Below are 21,125 nucleotides of genomic sequence, written 5' to 3'. Positions count from 1 at the left end.
ATAATGTCATGAAACTTCTCTTTGCCCTCAGTTAAAACGATTTGGCAGACAACAAATTATAGATTCATGACACCAAAGATCGCCCGTTAGATCCACACAAGACGAACCACTACAGGACATCAGAGCCAGCTGCAAACATCAGAAGGACTAGCCGAGAAAAGGTTGCTCTAGCCGGGGTTAATGAGCGCTGAGTGCCCGGTGATCGCCTGGATCACGACAACTTTTTTAAATAGGCGCTCTCTCTATAAATAAACCACAGATTTGAGCTTTAAACAACTACATTCTCACCTGAAAAAGTCTTAAAACTACCTTTTGTGACACAATAGTAGTATTTTTAAATTATGCAGGGTTTCTTATCACGTCACTTTACCACGTGACAGCAGCAAGCAGGCTCCTGATTGGTTAACGCGGTGCGAATTGATGCCAAAGTAAAAAAAATTAAACTCGGGCGTCAGACGTGAATACGCTTCAAACGCGTGAATGCACAAAAAGCACAATTCGCATGTATCACGCAAGACGCTCAATTCGCGCGAACTGGACGCGTGAATGAGGCGGAATCGCGTCCATTGCGCCGCAGGACCTCCAGACGCGCGTCAACGCACCTTTCCATTGACTTAACATTGAAATCACTCGCTCCTGACCCTCTATTTGCGTTTGGGGTGAACGCAGCATGATGCTTCTCACAGCAACAGTGTGTTACTGAATGAGTCAGCGTTTTGAATGAACCTGTTGAATCAAAGATTCAATAACAAATTCTTAAACGACTGCCTCATTCTTGAATGAATCAGCCGTTTCAACAAATTGACTCAATGACTCACTCATTAAGACGGTCACCTGCCGCCACCTACTGGTGGTCAAGTTTCATGTTTAAACATTGTTTCCAACATTTCTTATTTTTTATATTCAAAAATATTAAAAATAATCTTATAACATTTTTTTATGCAGTTGTAAAAAAAGTTGGAAAAAATGCCCTTTATAAAAGATCAAAGATATGCAGATTTGAATGTCAAAGCTGATTGAACACTGTTGAGACTGTTGAGAATATTGCTTCAGAATAAATTATATTTACTACACAAAAAATAAAACAAATTCCAGACAAGCAAATTTTTTTACTTGGATAGGTGAATGAAATTTACTTGTCCGAAGGACAAGTCAAGTCGCCTTTATTTATATAGCGCTTTTTACAATGCTGATTGTTTCAAAGCAGCTTCATAGTGTTAAACAGGAAAATAATGCAACAGAATTTGATTCGGCTGTACAGACACTCTGTGATGTCATCCTGCTCATTTCAATTATCATATAGTGACAATGTTTGCAGATCAGTAATTTAGTTGAAAATTTATTTGAATATTTAGTTGAAAATTTAGTGTCCCCAACTGAGCAAGCCAAGCCAAAGGCGACAGTGGCAAGGAACCAAAACTCCAAGCACATGAACAGGCTTAATGTCGAGCCCTGTGAGGCAAAAAAAAAAAAAAAACTGGCTGGTGGTAAAAAAAAGCAACTTAAAGGGGCACTTCAGCGCTGGGAAGATGAATGTGTATTTAAACTGTGTCATTTATGTTGTAGAAATATGAAATTATTTTTGAATTTAGGTTTCAGCGCCATAGAGAAAAATTGGAAAATCCGAAGCTGTCATCGGTTTAATGGTGTTTATGCTACAAAAATGGTAAACGTCGTTCCTGAGGTACTGCAACACTGATTCCAGGGATCCTGAGAGGAATTTCTGGTTGTCATACTCTCATTAAGTTACTATTAAAGTTAGTAATTCCCTGCTAACGTACAAACCGACTAACTATAACTAACTGTTCTCATGCAACGGTGTAACGTTAGGTCAGAAACACGAAGGTCTACATTTCAGTGCATCTCTCCATATTAAACTGATTAAATGTGAATTTATGTAATCTTACTCTGCGGTACATGAACAGTGTTGATCCTGGATGTTATCATCTGCGATCGTAACAAGAGGCTTCTCCCGTTTGCATTGAGATCTGTAAACCATCGCTTCCAAATTAATCTCTTACCATATTTATTTTATTTCTGTGAGTTTAGATATGTTTAAAGGTCTGCATTATCTGTCTTATAAGGAGGACTCCTATTTTGATGGGTGTTATAGTCTACGGGTAGTGAAAGGGAGAGCTCGCACGCAGTTTATAGGAGTTGTTTTGCAGATACAAAGTTCACCAGTTGCAGATACAAAGTTCAAAGTTCACTGCACCCCCGAAAAGCATAAGGTCTGTGTATATGTTTGTTTACTGTGAGTGTTTTTGTGTAATTTGCTGTGTATGTTAATGGTAATGCCACGGAGAGAGGGCTAGAGAGAGAGAGTTTGTGAATGAGACGTTAATGCGCACTTATGCTTTGTTTGTTTGTTTGTTCAGCCCTTACGATTATTTTTTTTTTGTGAAAAACAATGTCATAAACTTCATAAACCATCAGTAAAGTTTGGCCATCATTCGGACGGGGTATATGCTACATTTTGTGTCCAAAAACATCTTGGGATAAGGTTTTCACACTGACAGCTGTACATTGTAAGATATAGCTAGCAACTCCGTTTGTTTGTCCGAGTTAGCAGCAGTAACTAAGGGGGGTGGGGCTTACCGATAGGTAAATTGGATTATTAGGGTATAAACACAGCTAATGTTACGTGTATAGTACCATATTAATGTATTTACTTATTTTTAATGATGCTTACATTACAAGTCATGTGTACATTACATTTTAATTCATTTTTACATTTTAATATAGTAGAGGCAATGAAGGCAATAAAACATTTTGCACAACTATAGTTTTAACTGAAGTCAACTTGGTTCTTGTTTATTGTTGAAATCAATATTCTGCAAATTTTAACTGGTAGAGCAAACCTTTAGTTCTTGTAGTTTGAGCCGAAGATGGATTAGTTTGACCACTGTATCCTTCTGTTTCTCAGAATGTTCTGGCAGTTCCAGGATCAGTCTCTTGCACTCCTCTATTGCCTGTTTCAGCTGCTCTACATCAGATGCCACAAACGAACCCTGTGCAAACATCCACACACTTCAGAAAAATAGGATGATCAACTCTTGTGAAGATATTGTGAAGAATGTTTCACCTGTTTTGTCTTTACAGTGAAAGTCAGGTTTCAAGTTTCAAAAAGGACATAAAGATTTAATATCACTGCAACGATCACTGCTAAAGTTTTTCTTTGCTGGCCCAATCGGGCCAGTGGATCAGATTTGTTGTTTTTGACCCATGTAACCTTGTATTCTAATAAAGTTATATGACAACATTTAATAAACCAGTGAAATTTTACAATTCTCAATTTCATTTTCTATACCACAGCAAAAACTAAGTCTGACTAATAAAAAGTTCAAACATCATTAAAGTAAACAGTAATACAATTTGAACAAATAAATTACAAGCTATGACAAAACAAATACAACAGAAATATATATGTTATATATTTTATTGACAACCAATCATCTATGCATGTTTTATTTCTTTTACATTTGTTTTGCCTTATGTTTAATCAAAATGTAATTTGAACATTCCAGTGAAAATGAAAGACTTCACTCTGGTGACATATATATTTAACTGGCCTAAGCTTCTTTAACGGTCTCATGCTGCGTTGACACCAAACGCGAATAGTGTCAAAATCGCGTCTATAGTACCATATAAATACGTTTAATTTTTTCCCAAATTCCGTTTGATTTTTTCCCAAATTCCGTTTTTTCCGTTTTAATTTTTGCTAATTCCTTTTTTTTCCGTTTTAATTCTTGGGAATTCAGTTTTTTTTACCCTTAACTGTTATTTTAGTCGTAAAAAGAGCGTGTTTTTAATGTTAATATAATAGAACATAAAACATAAAATAGGAATGACCTTAAATTTATTGAGGTAACATACATCACATTTACTTTTCAGGACAAATACTGCAACATAACACTGCACTCTAAGCACTTCAAGTCACAACTAAATATTAGTGCTGTGAATTGATAAAAAAAAAAAAAACTAATTTATTGCATTTTTTCTGTAATTAATCATGATTAATTGCAATTAAAAACATTGGAGTTTTTAATATTTTGATATTGTAATAATTTCAGTTACTCTCCAAATTAATTTAGAAACAATTTAAAGACAGCATATTTTAAATGTGTGTTGTAATGGCATCTTTTTATGAATGAAGGCCAGTATCACTGATATTAATGTCTATATGAAACATTGATGACGTTACATTACAGTATAACTGAAAGCTACCAATTTCAACATTTATTAGGCTTTAAAAAATTACTTTTAATTTAATTGAATTTAAAACAATCTTTACATAAACCCATTATAATAAATGTTATATTTACCTGTGGCCTTCCCTGTCAGACATAGTCTACACAGAAATTGAATAAAGTTATCAACACCTTTCTTAACTGCATAAATAATTAGTGAAAAATAGATGAATCATCATTAAAGCTACAATCTTCTGTTCCCGTTGTTCTTTGAACATTAATGACAGACATTATCAGTGCTACTGTCACTTTAAGATCTACCTCAGCCAAACATGATGTGGATAAGACGCGCTGACCCGCGCATCTCATTTTTTCTCTCAAGTTTATTTAAGGCATTATTTTCCATACAGTACATTAAAGTGCATTAAAAACAAGGCAAAATACAGCAAGCACTCCCGGCGAGGGAACTGCTCGGCTCGATACTGAGGGCTTAGCGTTGAGTTTCTTAACTTTTTCGCCGACGAAAGCAGAGCCGTGGAGAGCCGCTTCGCCATACTTTTATTGTTTTGAAGGGGAAGCTGAAATGACGGGAGGGGTTGTGTTGCCCAGATTTGCTTCCCCCGGTCTGCATTTTCCCCAGACATACATTCTTCTCCCACACAAAACCGCATTTCATTCCAAATATGTCAAATTCCGGGAAATTCCACGTTAACAATAGATTCCGCGTTAATATGCTATTAATTATTAATATGTTAATAATTCCGCGATTCCGTCCGCGATTCGGTGATCGCGGAAATCATAGGGCCCTACGTCTACCTCGTCTAGTTGGACGCTTGAACATGTTGAATCCATTCGCGTGTCCAATTATAAATCGAGCGTTTGAAGCGAAATTGAGAAATATGTCATAAAACTCCAGGAGAAATATGTCATAAAACACAACTCTGCCTCTTTTCATTAAAACTAAGTCTGACTAATAAAAAGTTCAAACATCATTAAAGTAAAAAGTAATAAAATTAGAACAAATAAATTACAAGCTATAACAAAACCAATACAACAGAAAGATATGTTGTTATACATTTTATTAACGACAATTCATCTATGCATGTTTTATTTTGTTTACTTTTTATTGGTCCAGGCAATGCACTACCTTATCTTCACTGCATGTATATTTAAATATCCTAAAAAATAAAGTCATGAAACTTCTCTTTGCCCTCAGTCAAAACGATTTGGGAGACAACAAATAATAGGTTCATGACACCAAAGATCCCCCGTTAGATCTACCAGGCATGAAAACTGGTTAGGGGTGAAAAATGTGAGAAGGATAATACCCCTCTAGGGGGGTCCGCGGGCATGGTCCCCCGTAATAAAATTGTAATATTCCAGATTTTAAAGCATCAATCTGATGCATTTTGAGATGCTTTTTTTGCCAACCTGGGGAGAGCTGGAGAAACTTAACTTCAGCCATGAGTCAAAAATTATTATGGCCTCCTTACTAAGTATTATGCAAGCCATTTCATGCCAGCCTGTCACTGGGTCTAACATTTACAGTATATGAGGCACAATGTGGTAAGGGCACCACAAATGGCTTAATGCATAACCCCCACAAGAGATGGTGGACATGCTGTAACTTAACTTGTCTACTCTTCCAACATGATATTGTTCAGCATTACTTGAGCATTTTATAATTTGCATGGCTGAATGATGTCTTCCTCTTATGAGGAAACATAAATGACGGAGTATTTTTAAGATAATCCATGCGATCCATGTGATCATCGAATCCAGAGGATTAAAGGGATAGTTCACCCAAAAATGAAAATTAGCCCATCATTTACTCACCCCCAAGTCATCCTAGGTGTATATGACATTCTTCTTTCAGACGAATAAAATCGGAGTTATATTACAAAAGTCCAGGCTAATCCAAGCATTAGAATTTGATTCATAGTTGCTCTGTTTTTTAAGTCCATAAAAAGTGCATCTGTCCATCAAATAACATGCTCCACGCTATTTGTGGTGTTAATAAAGGCCTTCTGAAGCGAATCGACACGTTTGTGTAAGAAAAATATTCATATTTAAAACTTTATCAAGTAAACTTTCGACCGACCGCCTTCCATGGAAAAGTGTTGAATGTTGAAAGTGAAACTCAAGATGCGTATCTGACCTCATGACGAGCGTATCTGGTCGCGTTAGACTTTTGACCGGCAGGGGAACTTTCAACAATTTTTCCATAAATTGAACAGAGAAGGCGGTCGGCCGACAGTTTACTTTATAAAGTTTTAAATATGAATATTTTTCTTACACAAATGCATCGATTCGCTTCAGAAGGCCTTTATTAACACCCCAGTGCCACGTGGAGTAGTTATTTGATGGGCAGATGCAAAAATACAAAAAAATGTATGGACTTCAAAAACAGAGCAACTATGAATCCAATTCTAATGCTTGGATTAGCCTGGACTTTTGTAATATAACTCAGATTTTATTAGTCTGAAAGAAGAATGTCATATACACCTAGGATGACTTAAGGGTGAGTAAATTATGGGCTAATTTTAATTTTTGGGTGAAATATCCCTTTAAGTTAACTCAATACAATATTTCACCTTTCCACATTGAGCCCAGGCCGTTTACCTTCAGGAGTCCGAAGTACCGCGATTACTGTAGCCTACTGTTCATCAGTCAAACGGCGGAAGTGGAAGGGGGATCGAGCAGGAATCTTTATTGGTGTCGATTTTCAGTCTCTTTTTAATGATAGGCTTTACGCATCTGTCAATCATCCCAACTTGCTATTTGGGTGAAGAACCTAGCGCTATGATTGGTTGAACTCTTCTTCTTTTGCTGTTGCTTGATTTGAGGACTGCGTGTGCACAGAGGCGTCACCAGGTTTTTGCGTAGTTTACAGTGACAAATCGTACCAGCGTACTTTGAAGTCAAAATTAGTATCCGCTATGCAAATTGCGTACAGGTTGGCAGGGCTGCTTATTGTTTGAACGGTGGACCACTTTACCTTCTGCCTTGTCAGTCCCCTCACCTCAAAATCTACCTCCTCAAAAACGGTAGCGTTAGCTAATAATTTTCCACCGAAGCATTAGCTAGTTAGCTAACGTTGCATTCTCTCCTTTTTGGTTGTTTTGTTCATTTATTGTGGATATTTAAAATGCTTTCCATTTTCAGTGTTAAATAGTCTTTAGAAATAAAAGTTACCTGCATTATTAAGCCATTATCATTATTTTAGATGAAAATGGTCTCAGAACGACAATATTATCATTTATCGCAATAATTTCTTGGCCAATTTATCGTCCAGCAAAATTTGTTATCATGAAAGGCCTACTTATTGGTGCAACTCATAAGTGTTTTTCACGCTAAACGTTTTAAAAACGTCCTGCTGTTTTTAAAGGTCCCATGGCATGGCATTTTTCTATTATTTTATAATGTTTCCTGAGGTGTACTTATATTGTTAGTATGACTTTTACATCATAAAATGTCATAATTTAGAAATAAAAGGCATTTTTTCAATACTGCTGTTTGCCCTGTGGCTGAATGCCCTGCTTCAAGAGGCGTGTCTGCTGTGAGACTTCAGTAAAAACGCCCACTGTTGTAATTGGCTGACATCTTTGCATTTTAAATGAGCGGAGGGGGCGTGGTTTAACTTGGTCGAGGCACGAGCAGGCACGAGCTGCTGCCAGAGAGACGGATGGACCTGAGTTCACTTCACATCAGTTCTCAGCATGTCTGAACTGTTGTAGTTACAGCATATACTTCAGGTTATTAGTCTATTTCTAGTCGGAGGGACTGTCACTCATGTCAGAAAGTTAGTAACTTTAGTAAATTATGGATCAGCGCTGACTGGAGACGCGAACCGTTTAGAACGTTTCAGTCCGATTTGGTGAACTGATTCGGTTCACTAAAAAGAACTGGTTCAAAAGAAAGATCGTTCGCGAACCGGACATCACTAACGTACCAGAGACTGAGCTCAGCGATCGCTAACAAAGTTATTTATAGTAACTACTGAGTTATGAGAGCGCTGTCAGTCAGCGCGAGTTTATTGTGTTTGTATCTGAGAGTTCTGAATAAACACGAGTCCCAGTCACACAGAGTCCGTCTTCATCATTATTACCAACTTTGTAACACATGCAAAGTACCATTACAGGTGTCGAGATGAACGAGTTAAAAGTAAGTGTTGATAATAGCATTATTTTTAAAATAAAATAAAAGCGTCTGTGACGCGCGTTGAGTACACAGCGCAAACAAAGACACAACAGCAGTAATCGAATGTAATCCAGTTTATTGTGGGGCTAGGCTGGCTAGCCCGGATATGCTCACGCTTACCCTCCTTCTGCTTAATCTCTGGCCGCGTTTGGTGCCTCCGCTGTGGGCCAGATGCAGTACTGGGGGTCGGGGATGTTGAAGGCCAACGGCCAGTGCAGCCCGAGCTTCGGTGTGTGTGAGGCCGATGTTGAGCAGAAACTCATGACTGTATGCACATTTTAGAACCGATAGACGCGACGAGGACGTACAAAAACACTGACTCACAAGATAGAAAACACGAAAACACCGTTCTGTCGGGAGAGAGAGAAGCCGCAGTGTGTGCACGAATAATAAATAATTAGCTACACATCAGAAATTACTGATCACAGATCAGAAGGAACTGAAAAAAAGACTTCTGTTTTCATTTGTATATCCAAACACTGAGAAACTGCCAGCGTTCACTCGTTCACAACCCATGATCTCGCGAGCGTTTGCATGGGCGTGCCAGATTCTCTGGGCGGAGGAAAGGGAGGAAACCGTTCCTGCTTGGACGTCAAACCAGGAGACTTCAGGATTGGCTCGTCTGGCCTGTCATTTTCTCAAAGGCAGAGAAAGACAGCCAGAACTCGGGTTTACACCGATCAACATTTCTATCCACTTGGGGACAATATTCAGGCTAGGGGAACTCATATTAATGTTGAAAAACCTCATAAAATGAAAATTTCATGCCATGGGACCTTTAAGGATTGAGATACTGCAGCGGGAGCTGTATATGAAATCAAGCACCTAGGCATGCAGACTGCTTCTACAAACATTTGTGAATGAATGGAACGCTCTCATGAGCTCAAGCGTGGTACCGTGATAATGTTGCCACCTGTGCAATAAGTCCATTGAAATTTCCTCAATACTAAATATTCCACGGTCAACTGTTAGTGGTATTATAACAAAGTGGAAGCAATTGGGAACAACAGCAACTAAGCCACGAAGTGGTAGGCCACATAAAATCACAGAGAGGGGTAAGCGCATGCTGTGGAAACTTTCAGAAGTCACCAACTCTCTGCAGAGTCAATAGCTACAGAACTCCAAATTTCATGAGGCCTTCAGATTAGCTCAAGAACAGTGCATAGAGAGTTTCATGGAATGGGTTTCCATGGCCGAGCAGCTGCATCCAAGCCTTACATCACTAAGTGCAATGCAAAGCGTCGGATGCAGTGGTGTAAAGCACGCCGCCACTGGACTCTAGAGCAGTGGAGATATGTTCTCTAGAGTGACAAATCACGCTAGCCTAGAAATCTAGACGCACCCTAGCGGCAGCAAATATAATTTGCAGCCAGGGCGTCTAGCAACTCTCCGTTGGCTTGCGAGCTGGAAAAACCAAACTCTAGTCAGGCCAATCACATCGTGTATAGAGTCGGCGGGTGGGCTTAATATATTGACGGCAGAGTTGCGGCGGTTCCGCATGCTACTAGAAAACAAAGAAGCTGGCGAACAGCGGCCTGGTTTTCTTTGAGAAAAGAACAAAGAACGGGACTGAAGTCATTCTTTAAAAAAGGAATATGTGTGCTGAGTTTTGCAGACCGGATAAGGCAAAAGTTTAATATATCAACTAGCTCCGCTTCACCTTCTTCATTGCTCTGGTTGGTTGTAGATCTATTGCGTGCAGAGGGAATTTGAAAGACAACTGTCTATCCCGCCCCTCGGATTGAGCCCTGCCAATGGTGTGTTCCCAGACCCAACATCTTGATGAGGGTCTGTGGTACTTGCCTGACTGTATTGTGCCAAGTGTAAAGTGCGGTGGAGGGGGAATTATGGTCTGTGGTTGTTTTTCAGGGGTTGGGCTTGGCCCCTTAGTTCCAGTGAAAGGAAATCTTAATACTTCAGCATACCAAGATATTTTGGGCAATCTCAAGCTATCAACTTTGTGGGAACAGTTTGGGAATGGCCCCTTCCTGCTCCAACATGACTGCGCATCAGTGCACAAAGAAAGGTCTATAAAGAAATGGATGAGCGAGTTTGGTGTGAAGGAACTTGACTGGCCTGCACAGAGTCCTGACCTCAACCCGACAGAACACCTTTGGGATGAATTAGAGCGGAGTCAGGCCTTCTCGTCCAACATCAGTGCCTGACCTCACAAATTGCACTTCTAGAAGAATGGTCAAACATTCCCATAAACACACTCCTAAACCTTGTGGAAAGCCTTCCCAGAAGAGTAAACATATTCCCTGGTGGCTGTGGCCTCTTTCATAATGTGCCATGCCACAAAGCAAAAAATGCTTTCAGGAATGGTTTAAAGAGCACAACAACGAGTTTGAGGTGTTGACTTGGCCTCCAAATTCCCCAGATCTCAATCCAATCAAGCATCTGTGGAATGTGCTGAACAAACAAGTCCGATCTGGAGGCCCCACCTCGCAACTTACAGACCTGAAAGGATCTGCTGCTAACATCTTGGTGCCAGACACCACAGCACACCTTCAGGGGTCTAGTGGAATCCATGCCTCAACGGGTCAAGGCTCTTTTGGCAGCAAAAGGGGGACCAACACAATATTAGGAAGGTCATAATGTTATGCCTGATGGGTATATATATATATATATATATATATATATATATATATATATATATATATATATATATATATATATATATACACACACACTCACCTAAAGGATTATTAGGAACACCATACTAATACAGTGTTTGACCCCCTTTCGCCTTCAGAACTGCCTTAATTCTACGTGGCATTGATTCAACAAGGTGCTGAAAGCATTCTTTAGAAATGTTGGCCCATATTGATAGGATAGCATCTTGCAGTTGATGGAGATTTGTGGGATGCACATCCAGGGCACAAAGCTCCCGTTCCACCACATCCCAAATATGCTCTATTGGGTTGAGAGCTGGTGACTGTGGGGGCCATTTTAGTACAGTGAACTCATTGTCATGTTCAAGAAACCAATTTGAAATGATTCAAGCTTTGTGACATGGTGCATTATCCTGCTGGAAGTAGCCATCAGAGGATGGGTACATGGTGGTCATAAAGGGATGGACATGGTCATAGAAAATGCTCAGGTAGGCCGTGGCATTTAAACGATGCCCAATTGGCACTAAGGGGCCTAAAGTGTGCCAAGAAAACATCCCCCACACCATTGCACCACCACCACCAGCCTGCACAGTGGTAACAAGGCATGATGGATCCATGTTCTCATTCTGTTTAAGCCAAATTCTGACTCTACCATCTGAATGTCTCAACAGAAATCGAGACTCATCAGACCAGCCAACATTTTTTCAGTCTTCAACTGTCCAATTTTGATGAGCTTGTGCAAATTGTAGCGTCTTTTTCCTATTTGCAGTGGAGATGAGTGGTACCCGGTGGGATCTTCTGCTGTTGTAGCCCATCCGCCTCAAGGTTGTGCGTGTTGTGGCTTCACAAATGCTTTGCTGCATACCCCGGTTGTAACAAGTGGTTATTTCAGTCAAACTTGCTCTTCTATCAGCTTGAATCAGTGCTGATGAACATTAATGACAGACATCATCAGTGCTGCTGTCACTTTAAGATCCGCTGCCGAACATGACACGGATCTCACGCGGTCCCGCGCATCTCATTTTCTCATTATTTAACGTTAATTAACTAATTTAAGACTCCTATTATGAGAATACTCGACAAAACTGGCATTTTGGCAAAATTCTCAGTGTTGTTGTTATTGTTTGTTGAAGAACGAAAGAGAACTTGATGTGTGTGTGTGTGTGTGTGTCAGGGTTATGAGGGGTGTCCCTCGATTAGCTCCCTAGCTTCCTAGGTGGTGAATCAGTATATCGTGTACATGAATGTGGCCGACTCCCTGATCAGTGCCCTGACTACTGCACTAGGGATCTGATTGAGACGCACCCACACAGACAGGACATTGACACAGCGCGCTCTCGTGTCTTGTTGCGCTTAGATGGTTTAAAAGCATTTACATGAATAAGAGCGTGATCATATAATGTAACGCTGGGCAAAAATGGATATAAAAGCGGTCGCTGCGTTAATTGCGTTAAATATTTGTAATGCGTTAAACTGTAAAAAAAAAAATTATTGCCCAGTACTTATAGAGCAAAATTTCGAACAACATAGGGGTAAGTAAATTATTGCAGAATGATCTGCTAATGTAGCCACGCCCACGGAGAGCGCGTTCTTTTCAAAGGCAAATTCTGACGCGATCAGGAAGAGTATCCCTGCCCGCGGTGAGGAATAATCCTCAAATAATTTACCTCAAAAGAAAAACCATTTCATTTCGAGGAGCAACGGATCCTGCCGAGGATTGTGAGAGGTAAATTTATTCTGTTCATTATTCTAATTGCTATATAGATTAGTGTCTGGGGTGTATAGGGCCCTTTAATTTCCGCGATCACGGAATCACGGAATTGGCATATTAAAGCGGAATCGGCATATTAACGTGGAATTTCCCGGAATTATACATATTTGGAATGAAATGCTGTTTTGTGTGGGAGAAGAACGTATGTCTGGGGAAAATGCAGACCGGGGGAAGCAAATCTGAGCGACACAACCCCTTCCCGTCATTTCAGCTCCCCCTTCAAAACAATAAAAGTATGGCGAAGCGGCTCTCCACGGCTCTACTTTAGTCGACGAAAAAGTTAAAAAACTCAACGCTAAGCCCTCAGTACCGAGCCGAGCAGTTCCCTTACGGGGAGTACTTGCTGTATTTTGCCTTGTTTTTAATGCACTTTAATGTACTGTATGGAAAATAATGTCTTAAATGAACTTGAGAGAAAACGAGATGCGCGGGACAGCGTGTCTGATCCGCGTCTTGTTCGGAACCGGTAGATCTTAAAGTGACAGTAACACTGATAATGTCTGTCATTAATGTTCATCACAGGACACGGGAACAGAAACAAGTGTAGCTTTAATGATGATTAATCTATATTTCACTTATGCTTTAATGATGATTAATCTATATTTCACTTATTATTTATGCAGTTACGAAAAGTGTTTATAACTTTATTCAATTTCTGTGTAGACTATGTCTAACAGGGAAGGCCATGGATAAATATAACATTTATTATAATGGGTTTGTATAAAGATTGTTTTAAGTTCAATTAAATTAAAAGTTGTTATTTTTCAAAGCCTAATAAATTTTGAAATTGGTAGCTTTCAGTTATACTGTAATGCAATGTCATTAATGTTTCATAGAGACATTAGAAGCCTATCAGTAATACTGCCCTTCAAAACATGCCATTACAACACATATTTAAAATATACTGTCTTTAAACTGTTTCTTCATTAATTTTGAGAGTAACTGAAATTATTACAATATCAAAATATTAAAAACTTTAAAAAAGTTTTTAATTGCAATTAATCATGATTAATTACAGAAAAAATGCGATTAATTCGTTTTTTTATCAATTCACAGCACTAATATTTTGTTGTGACTTGAAGTACTCAGAGTGCAGTATTTGTCCTGAGAAGTACTGTGTAAATGTGATGTTTGTTACCTCAATAAATTTAAGATCATTCCTATTTTATGTTTTATGTTCTATTATATTAACATTAAAAGCACACTCTTTTTACAACTAAAATAACAGTTAAGGGTAAAAAAATGAATTCCCAAAAATTAAAATGGGAAAAAAAGGAATTAGCAAAAATGAAAATGGAAAAAACGGAATTTGGGAGGAAATAAAAACAGAATTTGGGAAACAATAAAATGGATTTTATAGGGCTCTAGGTGTGATGATATTCAAACCGGACTGAAAAACCGTGATACACCACCCACGGTTCGAACCGCAATACTCTCATGCCGAACCGAACACGCCCCGCCCCCTGCTGCCCCAGCCCAGCTCTCACTTCAACTTATGCCACAAAATATTTTTTTTCTTCCTTGACATTTGATTAAATACAACTAATAAGAGCTGTATTTTTACTAAATATTATTATAATAATATTATTTACTAAATATACACTAACTTTTGTCTTCCAAGTGCATGTCACGTGCATCGCTCGAGTCAAGTTGCATGGTGGAAGGACAAAGAGAGCCAGTTTCCCCATTTAGCCAGGTAGGCAAAATGCTACCTTGGAGTCCCAGCAACATTGTCATTTTCGTAGCTTGTTACGAAATAAAAATCTTTCTCACCTCAGAAAACCGTTTTCCTGTCAGCCGTTATACTGCACTCGTAGCACACACTCTTTAGTTACACGCGCGCACAGAAACTAAAAACATGCAATGTTACGATGTCAATTTGTAAGTCATGAAATAAAAGTAAAGTACCAATAAATCACGTAACTGGTTTGATGCGTGTTAGCTGGAAAGGCATGCAGGTATGATGTTCATTCTGTTCATCAGGAGCAGTTTTCAGTTCATGATGTATTGTGTATTGACCATGGTAACTGTTGTTTCCATAACCACAGAATGGCACTTTATTTTCACTTTAAGACTCAAATAACTCTGTCGTTTTTTATCATTCAGGCGAGTGTCATACATCATTATAATCTGTTAAGTTTCTTTCTTTTTTTGTGTACAGTCACAATAAAAACAAAATGTTTTGCTTTTTGCAAAATAAAGAAAACAAACATGATGCGTGATCTGCAGCCTCTTTCTCAAAGACATTCATTCAGATAGTCTTCAGAAAAGGAACTCTAGCTTAGTGAATACTTGTCTCACAAACATGATAAATATGTCTAAAGAAACGTTGAAATGTCAGGTTTTAAATAATGTAAACCAAATCGAAAACAAATATTCTGTGTTTATGTAATCTGTTTGAAAAGCGATAGAAGTCAGTCACCCACGAACCACTTCATTAGTGCTAATGCGACCAAGCCCACGGATTGCCCGTTCTATTGAGACTCAAATACTGACGATCCAGAGTCGACGCCCACACATTAACTCATGCAAACACATCTAGTGAAGCGCTGTAATGTTACTTCAGCTACATCGTTTTGAGACACGTTTGAGCAATAATCCTGGATTTATTCTCCTCATGCAAAGCTGTTCATTTATAAGAGCAAAGGACTCCGCGGCTGATTGTAATGTCAGTTTATTCTGTTAGCATCTGTGAATATTAAATGCAAAAAGAACATTTAAATATTAATCCTGTTGCAACAAATGTCATACACACAAGACTGTATAGTAGGGCTGGTCCGAATACAATTTTTTGAGGTTCGAAGCTTTGGTAGTAATCAACATCGAATATTCGAGGAGGGAAGGAGCTGAACATATCCTTCGCTCTAATAAAGGCTGGAATCTGGAGAAGCGGCGCGCCTCACGTAGGCACTATATGCTCCGCAAACGGGCAATGAACTAGTGATACAAAACACACAGATATGTTACGTCCCAGTTTTGATATATTATAGTAGCTAGTAAAAATAATTATGTTCAGTTATAGAACAGACTAAGAGCCCCTATTTCTGCCCCTGGGGCCGGGCTTCGGGCCAATTTTCACGTCATACCTCAAACGCGGGCTTTTCCTTCATTTTATATTTTAGACATTCATTAATTAAAAGAAACAATGAGGTGTGCAGCGCTGGTGGAAACAACATGAGACTATGACAACACGACTGTCAAGACGGCTCACACAGTGTTTAGAGTATCGCCGCAAATGAGTAAAGCAAGCCAACATGCAAACTGCCGAACGTCTTAGATGCTCAAAAACACAATCATCTTCATTAAAACCAATGAGACTAAATGCTCTTACAGTGCTTAGGTCACTTGTTCTGATATTGCGGTCTTTGATCTTGAAATGAACTGATGAATAGCCAATAATGCAGCTCATATCTGTTGCTTTCATTGACGTGAACTCAATGTGCATAGACTAGTGCAAGAATTGAAGATCGGATTTATATTAATTTTGCGGAGAGGTGCAAGTTAAGACGACCTGCCTATTTTTTATTTATTTATTTTTGAACACGTTTCCTCAACAAAAAAAAAGTATTATAATCAAGACAAGTTAAGTGTTGATTTAAGAGGATAAATGGATCAAACGTGTGTTGTTAACTCACTCAGTCCGCTTGGTCGTTACCAAAACTTTAATTTAACAATCAAAAAAATGCTTTAAACATTTTTCTAAATTAACTTAATAAAGAAACGAAACAAAATATCACTACTTTGACATTAAAAACAAAACTGAACTAATTTAATGGCTGCAACGATGTGTAATAGGGAGAAATGTTTACTAAAAAAAAAAAGATTCTATATGGCACTAAAATAAAAAAAACTAATTAAATAAAAAATAAATAATTAAATAAAAAAAACACGTCACTTCACTTTATTTGTTTCATTTGCGCCGTTGCGAGCAGCATCTGCCTGCCTCAGCTTGTCAAAAATGCCTTTTTACTGTGGTGGTGGTGATAGTAGGCTAAATGTTTAAACCAACATTGTGATGCTTGAAGTGTTTTATATCTATGGATTTTATTATATGTAAGAAGATTCAAGTGCTGATTTGAGAGGCTAAATTGATCAAACATGCCGTTAACTCACTGTCAGCCGCTGGCCGCTTGGTCATTACTTTAAAAAAACTAAAACTTTAATTTAACAAACAAAAAAATGCTTTAAACATTTTTCTAAATTAACTTAAAGGTCCCATGGCATGAAATTTTCATTTTATGAGGTTTTTCAATATTAATATGAGTTCCCCTAGCCTGAATATTGTCCCCAAGTGGATAGAAATGTTGATCGGTGTAAACCGAGTTCTGGCTGTCTTTCTCTGCCTTTGAGAAAATGACAGGCCAGACTAGCCAATCCTGAAGTCTCCTGTTTTGACGTCCAAACTGGAACAGTTTCCTCCCTTTCCTCCGCCCAGAGAATCTGGCACGCCCAAGCAAACGCTCGAGAGATTATGGCTTGTGAACGAGTGAATGCTGGCAGTTTCTCAGTGTTTGGATGTACAAATGAAAACAGAAGTCTTTTTTCAGTTCCTTCTGATCTGTGATCAGTGATTTCTTATGTGTAGCTAATTATTTATTATTCGTGCACACACTGTGGCTTCTCTCTCTCCCGACAGAACGGTGTTTTCGTGTTTTCTATCTTGTGAGTCCTCGTCGCGTCTATCTGTTCTAAAATGTGCATACAGTCGTTTCTGCTCAACATCAGCAGACTCACATCTCTTTAGAGATAAACCTCACACACGCTGAAGCTCGGGCTGCCCTGGCTGGTCGGCCTTCAACATCATCAGCCTAGGCTAGGCTAGTCCCACAATAAACTGGATTACATTCGATTACTGCTGTTGTGTCTTTGTTGCGCTGTGTACTCAATGCGCGTCACTGACGCTTTTCATATGATTGGAACATATCTAAAAATAATGCTATAATCAACACTTACTCTTAACTCGTTCATCTCGACAGCTGTAATGGTACATTGCATGTGTTACAAAGTTGGTAGAATAATGATGAAGACGGACTCGGTGTGACTGGGACTCGTGTTTATTCAGAACTCTCAGATACAAACACAATAAACTTGCGCTGACAGCGCTCTCACAAATCAGTATAGGGCTGCAACAACGAATCGATAAAAATTGATTATTAAAAGCGCTGGCAACGAATTTCATTATCGATTCGTTGTGTCCCGCGACTATTTTGCCCGTCAATAAGACGCTGAGATGTTTGAGTATAAAGAAAGCACGGTTGAGCGCAAAGCAGAGTGGAAGCGGGCGAGCCGTGCTGTACCCGTCGTACCACGCAGCGGAAAAGCAAACCGAGCCGAGCGAACCGGTCGAAAAGCGCCTTTAATAAATCGAGAAAGTGTGTTAATTGCAGCAAAAGCGACGTGGCATGGCACGGGAGCACCACGGCGGTGATTCAACACCTAAAACCAAAACATCTCTGAGTCCTTGATGAGGAGGAAGTTCAACAGCAGGGGTACGTTCAGTCACTACAAAATCCCAGTTTTGTTCCGTTTGGAAGTGAGGAGCGTGACGTCCCTCCAGTAGCTCTTCTGGTGTTTACTCGTTATCCAGGGGGGAGTCCAAGATGGTGCCCTGCTAACTTAACTTTCGCCGAGCTCTGCTGACAAACTTTTATAACGGCATCTAAATCGCTCTTCTAACTTTGTGCAAAACCACCCACATCTATCATTCTGCTTTCGCTGAGATTCAAAATATGAAGTCGAACAAAGCTCTGCTTATTTTTTTAGAATTGAGAAACATAACTAGGAATCTTTCTATTGGTTCGCTGCAAATTAATGGCACTTTGACAGATAATTTAAGGAAATTTCCTCTTTTTGTAGTAATTTTTATTCAGAACTTTATAAATCCAATTACTGTAAGGATTCAGCCTTCCTTTTCTCTGAGTCATTAAAGGGGGTTAAATCAATATCCAAAGATGAGCAGCTGGCTTGTGATAAAACTATAACTATCACAGAAATAATTGAAGGAATTGAGGGTCTTAAAAATAACAAATCTCCTGGAACCGATGGCCTTACGGCCGAATTTTACAAAAACTTTTCTAAAGAATTGGCACCGTAGAGATGTTTTTGGAGAGTATTCAATCAGAAACTTTACCTTCTAGTTTGACACAAGGGCACAACTCTTATACCGAAACCTAAAAAAGATATTACTTTAATAGATAATTGGCGGCCTATTTGTCTTCTTAATAATTATAAAATATTAGCTTTGGCTTTGGCCAAGAGACTTACGCCGCATTCACACGGGGCGTCGGCGTCAACGCTTCTCGTTTACTTTGAATGGGTGACGTCATGCGTTGCCGAACTGAATTGTGGGTTCCGTCGCGGCGCTTCACTCGCGTTGCAAGCGGCAAAAGTTGAAGATTTCTCAACTTTTCAAGCGCCAACGCAGGCGTCATCCAATCAGAGTGGAACGTCCCTATGCAAATATCCTAGAGCAGACGCTAGCCAATCGCGTTCGTTTAAAACACCGGTGAATGAAGAGTGAATGAAGAGTAAAGAACGATCTAAAATGGAGGAAAAGCTAATAATTGCGGTGGATAATCACCCGGTCCTTTACTACCAATCATTATTTACATACCGGGACACAAACTGGAGAGACCAGGCCTGGAAGGAGACTCTGGAATGTATCATGCTTGTATTCCGTCCGTGTACTCTGTTTATCATTGAATGACAGCAGCATATCATATCATGTGTGGTTCAAATAGGCGCTATCCCCCAGCCAAATGAGGAATCAAATATTAAAGTGATCAGTTTTCATACACAAAATAGTCTCACAGACTAGCTGTCAAAAAAGGCGCTTTTTTGTGTTGTGTTGTGGTCCAAGCGGCAAGTAATGTGATTAGCTGTTGTCACTATGACGGTCGCGTCAGCACCAAGCTTCAGCCACGCCCTCCGTCAAGCGTTGACGCCGAAGCCCCGTGTGAATGCGGAGTTAAGTGTGTTAACTAGGGTTGGGAACCGAGAACCGGTTCTTATGCAGAACCGAAACTGATTTTTGAAAAATACCAGAACCGCGCGAAATTCCTAAGTTTCGGTTCCGAAAACGGTTCTGGTGCAATGTGTGTGCGCGAAGCGCTGGAAGCGTATCCTTTCATAGCGAGTGACAGCCTGTGTTGCCAAGTCCGTGGTTTTCCCGCTTTCCACTGTTGCCGCGGGCTGTGTTTCATGTCCGCGGGTTGAAGCGATTGTGCAATTGTGTGGTTTTTTTTTGTAAAAACCTGGCAACCCTGGCTCACCTCATCATGAATATTAATTACGTTGCCTGCCGCTTCCAGGAGTGTAACGCAGTTCAGCCTGAAAGCCCTCGCGCTACACATTTACGGTTTTGCGTCAGATATTTTCTCGTTAACCACCAGCATGGCAAAGAGAAAGTCACAAGTATCATTTCCAAAGAATGAATGATAATGAAGCAAAATGTAACACATGTGAAAAGTTAATAACATGCAAAGGAGGCTGCACTAGCAATTTGACAAAACATTTGCTACAGCACAGAGTGCCTCAGGGCTTATACCAGATTTATAGTGAAAGGCCTATATATATATATATTTGTCAACCGTTGAGTCACCATGGTTTAGGTAAGCGTTTAGGCACAATTACCTTTGTAATGCTGAATTGCAATGTATTATTTACAAGTTCACTGAATAACTGAATTACTATTAAATTAATATACAACTAATTAATAAATATAACTAATAAATATAATTTATAACTTGGTTTTATTCAGAGACAGAGAGATAAAATGTAATAAGACAATTTCAGAGGTGTTCATTTGAAAAAAATGTGTTGCAAGAATGGCTTAATTAATACTGTAATATATGTACAGTACAGGACTTTTTGGACATTGCCAACCTGTAAATGAATTTTAGAGCAAGTATAAACACAAAATGGATTGTTTGAGTTGCGTATTGTGCCTTTTTCCTTTACCACTATTTGTTTAATAATTTTAATGGAACCGGAATCGGAACCGGAATCGTTAGGCGGAACCGGAACCGGAACCGGAAAATTTCTCACGATTCCCAACCCTAGTGTTAACTGAGAATCTGGAACTCTTAGTCTGTTCTATAACTGAACATAATTATTTTTACTAGCTACTATAATATATCAAAACTGGGACGTAACAGATCTGTGTGTTTTGTATCACTAGATCCACTGCATGAAAAGTGGGATTTTCGTCAGTATGTGGCACTGTAGATTGCCGTGGAACTTCAGGTTTACGACTGTGCACGGCAATTTGCAGGCAACACCGAAAACTGCCGTAAATTGTCGGAAATTGACGTGGGCCTTGCTTGGCAGTTGTCCCCCCATGACCCCCCC

General features: G+C 39.3%; 1 protein-coding gene across 10 annotated transcripts in view; it reads right to left on the bottom strand.

The window, feature by feature from the left end:
- The window catches only part of def8 (differentially expressed in FDCP 8 homolog), a 157,066-nt gene that overhangs the window by 59,748 nt on the left and 76,193 nt on the right, over positions 1-21,125 (bottom strand). For 8 of the 10 annotated variants that reach the window (XR_013817152.1, XR_013817153.1, XR_013817155.1 and 5 more), the window contains one exon: positions 2,862-3,011. The exons of the other annotated variants lie outside the window; for them this stretch is intronic. Coding sequence is in view for 5 of the 8 variants with exons in the window: in XM_079824899.1 (XP_079681025.1) it covers positions 2,862-3,011 (150 nt within the window). In the remaining 3 variants the exon portion in view is untranslated. The remainder of the gene's footprint in view (positions 1-2,861; positions 3,012-21,125) is intronic. 10 annotated transcript variants of the gene reach the window in all.

The sequence above is a fragment of the Gobio gobio genome (assembly GCF_949357685.1).
Source record: "Gobio gobio genome assembly, chromosome: 9".
Classification (NCBI taxonomy): Eukaryota; Metazoa; Chordata; class Actinopteri; order Cypriniformes; family Gobionidae; genus Gobio; species Gobio gobio.
This window is presented reverse-complemented; position numbering and strand designations above follow the sequence as displayed.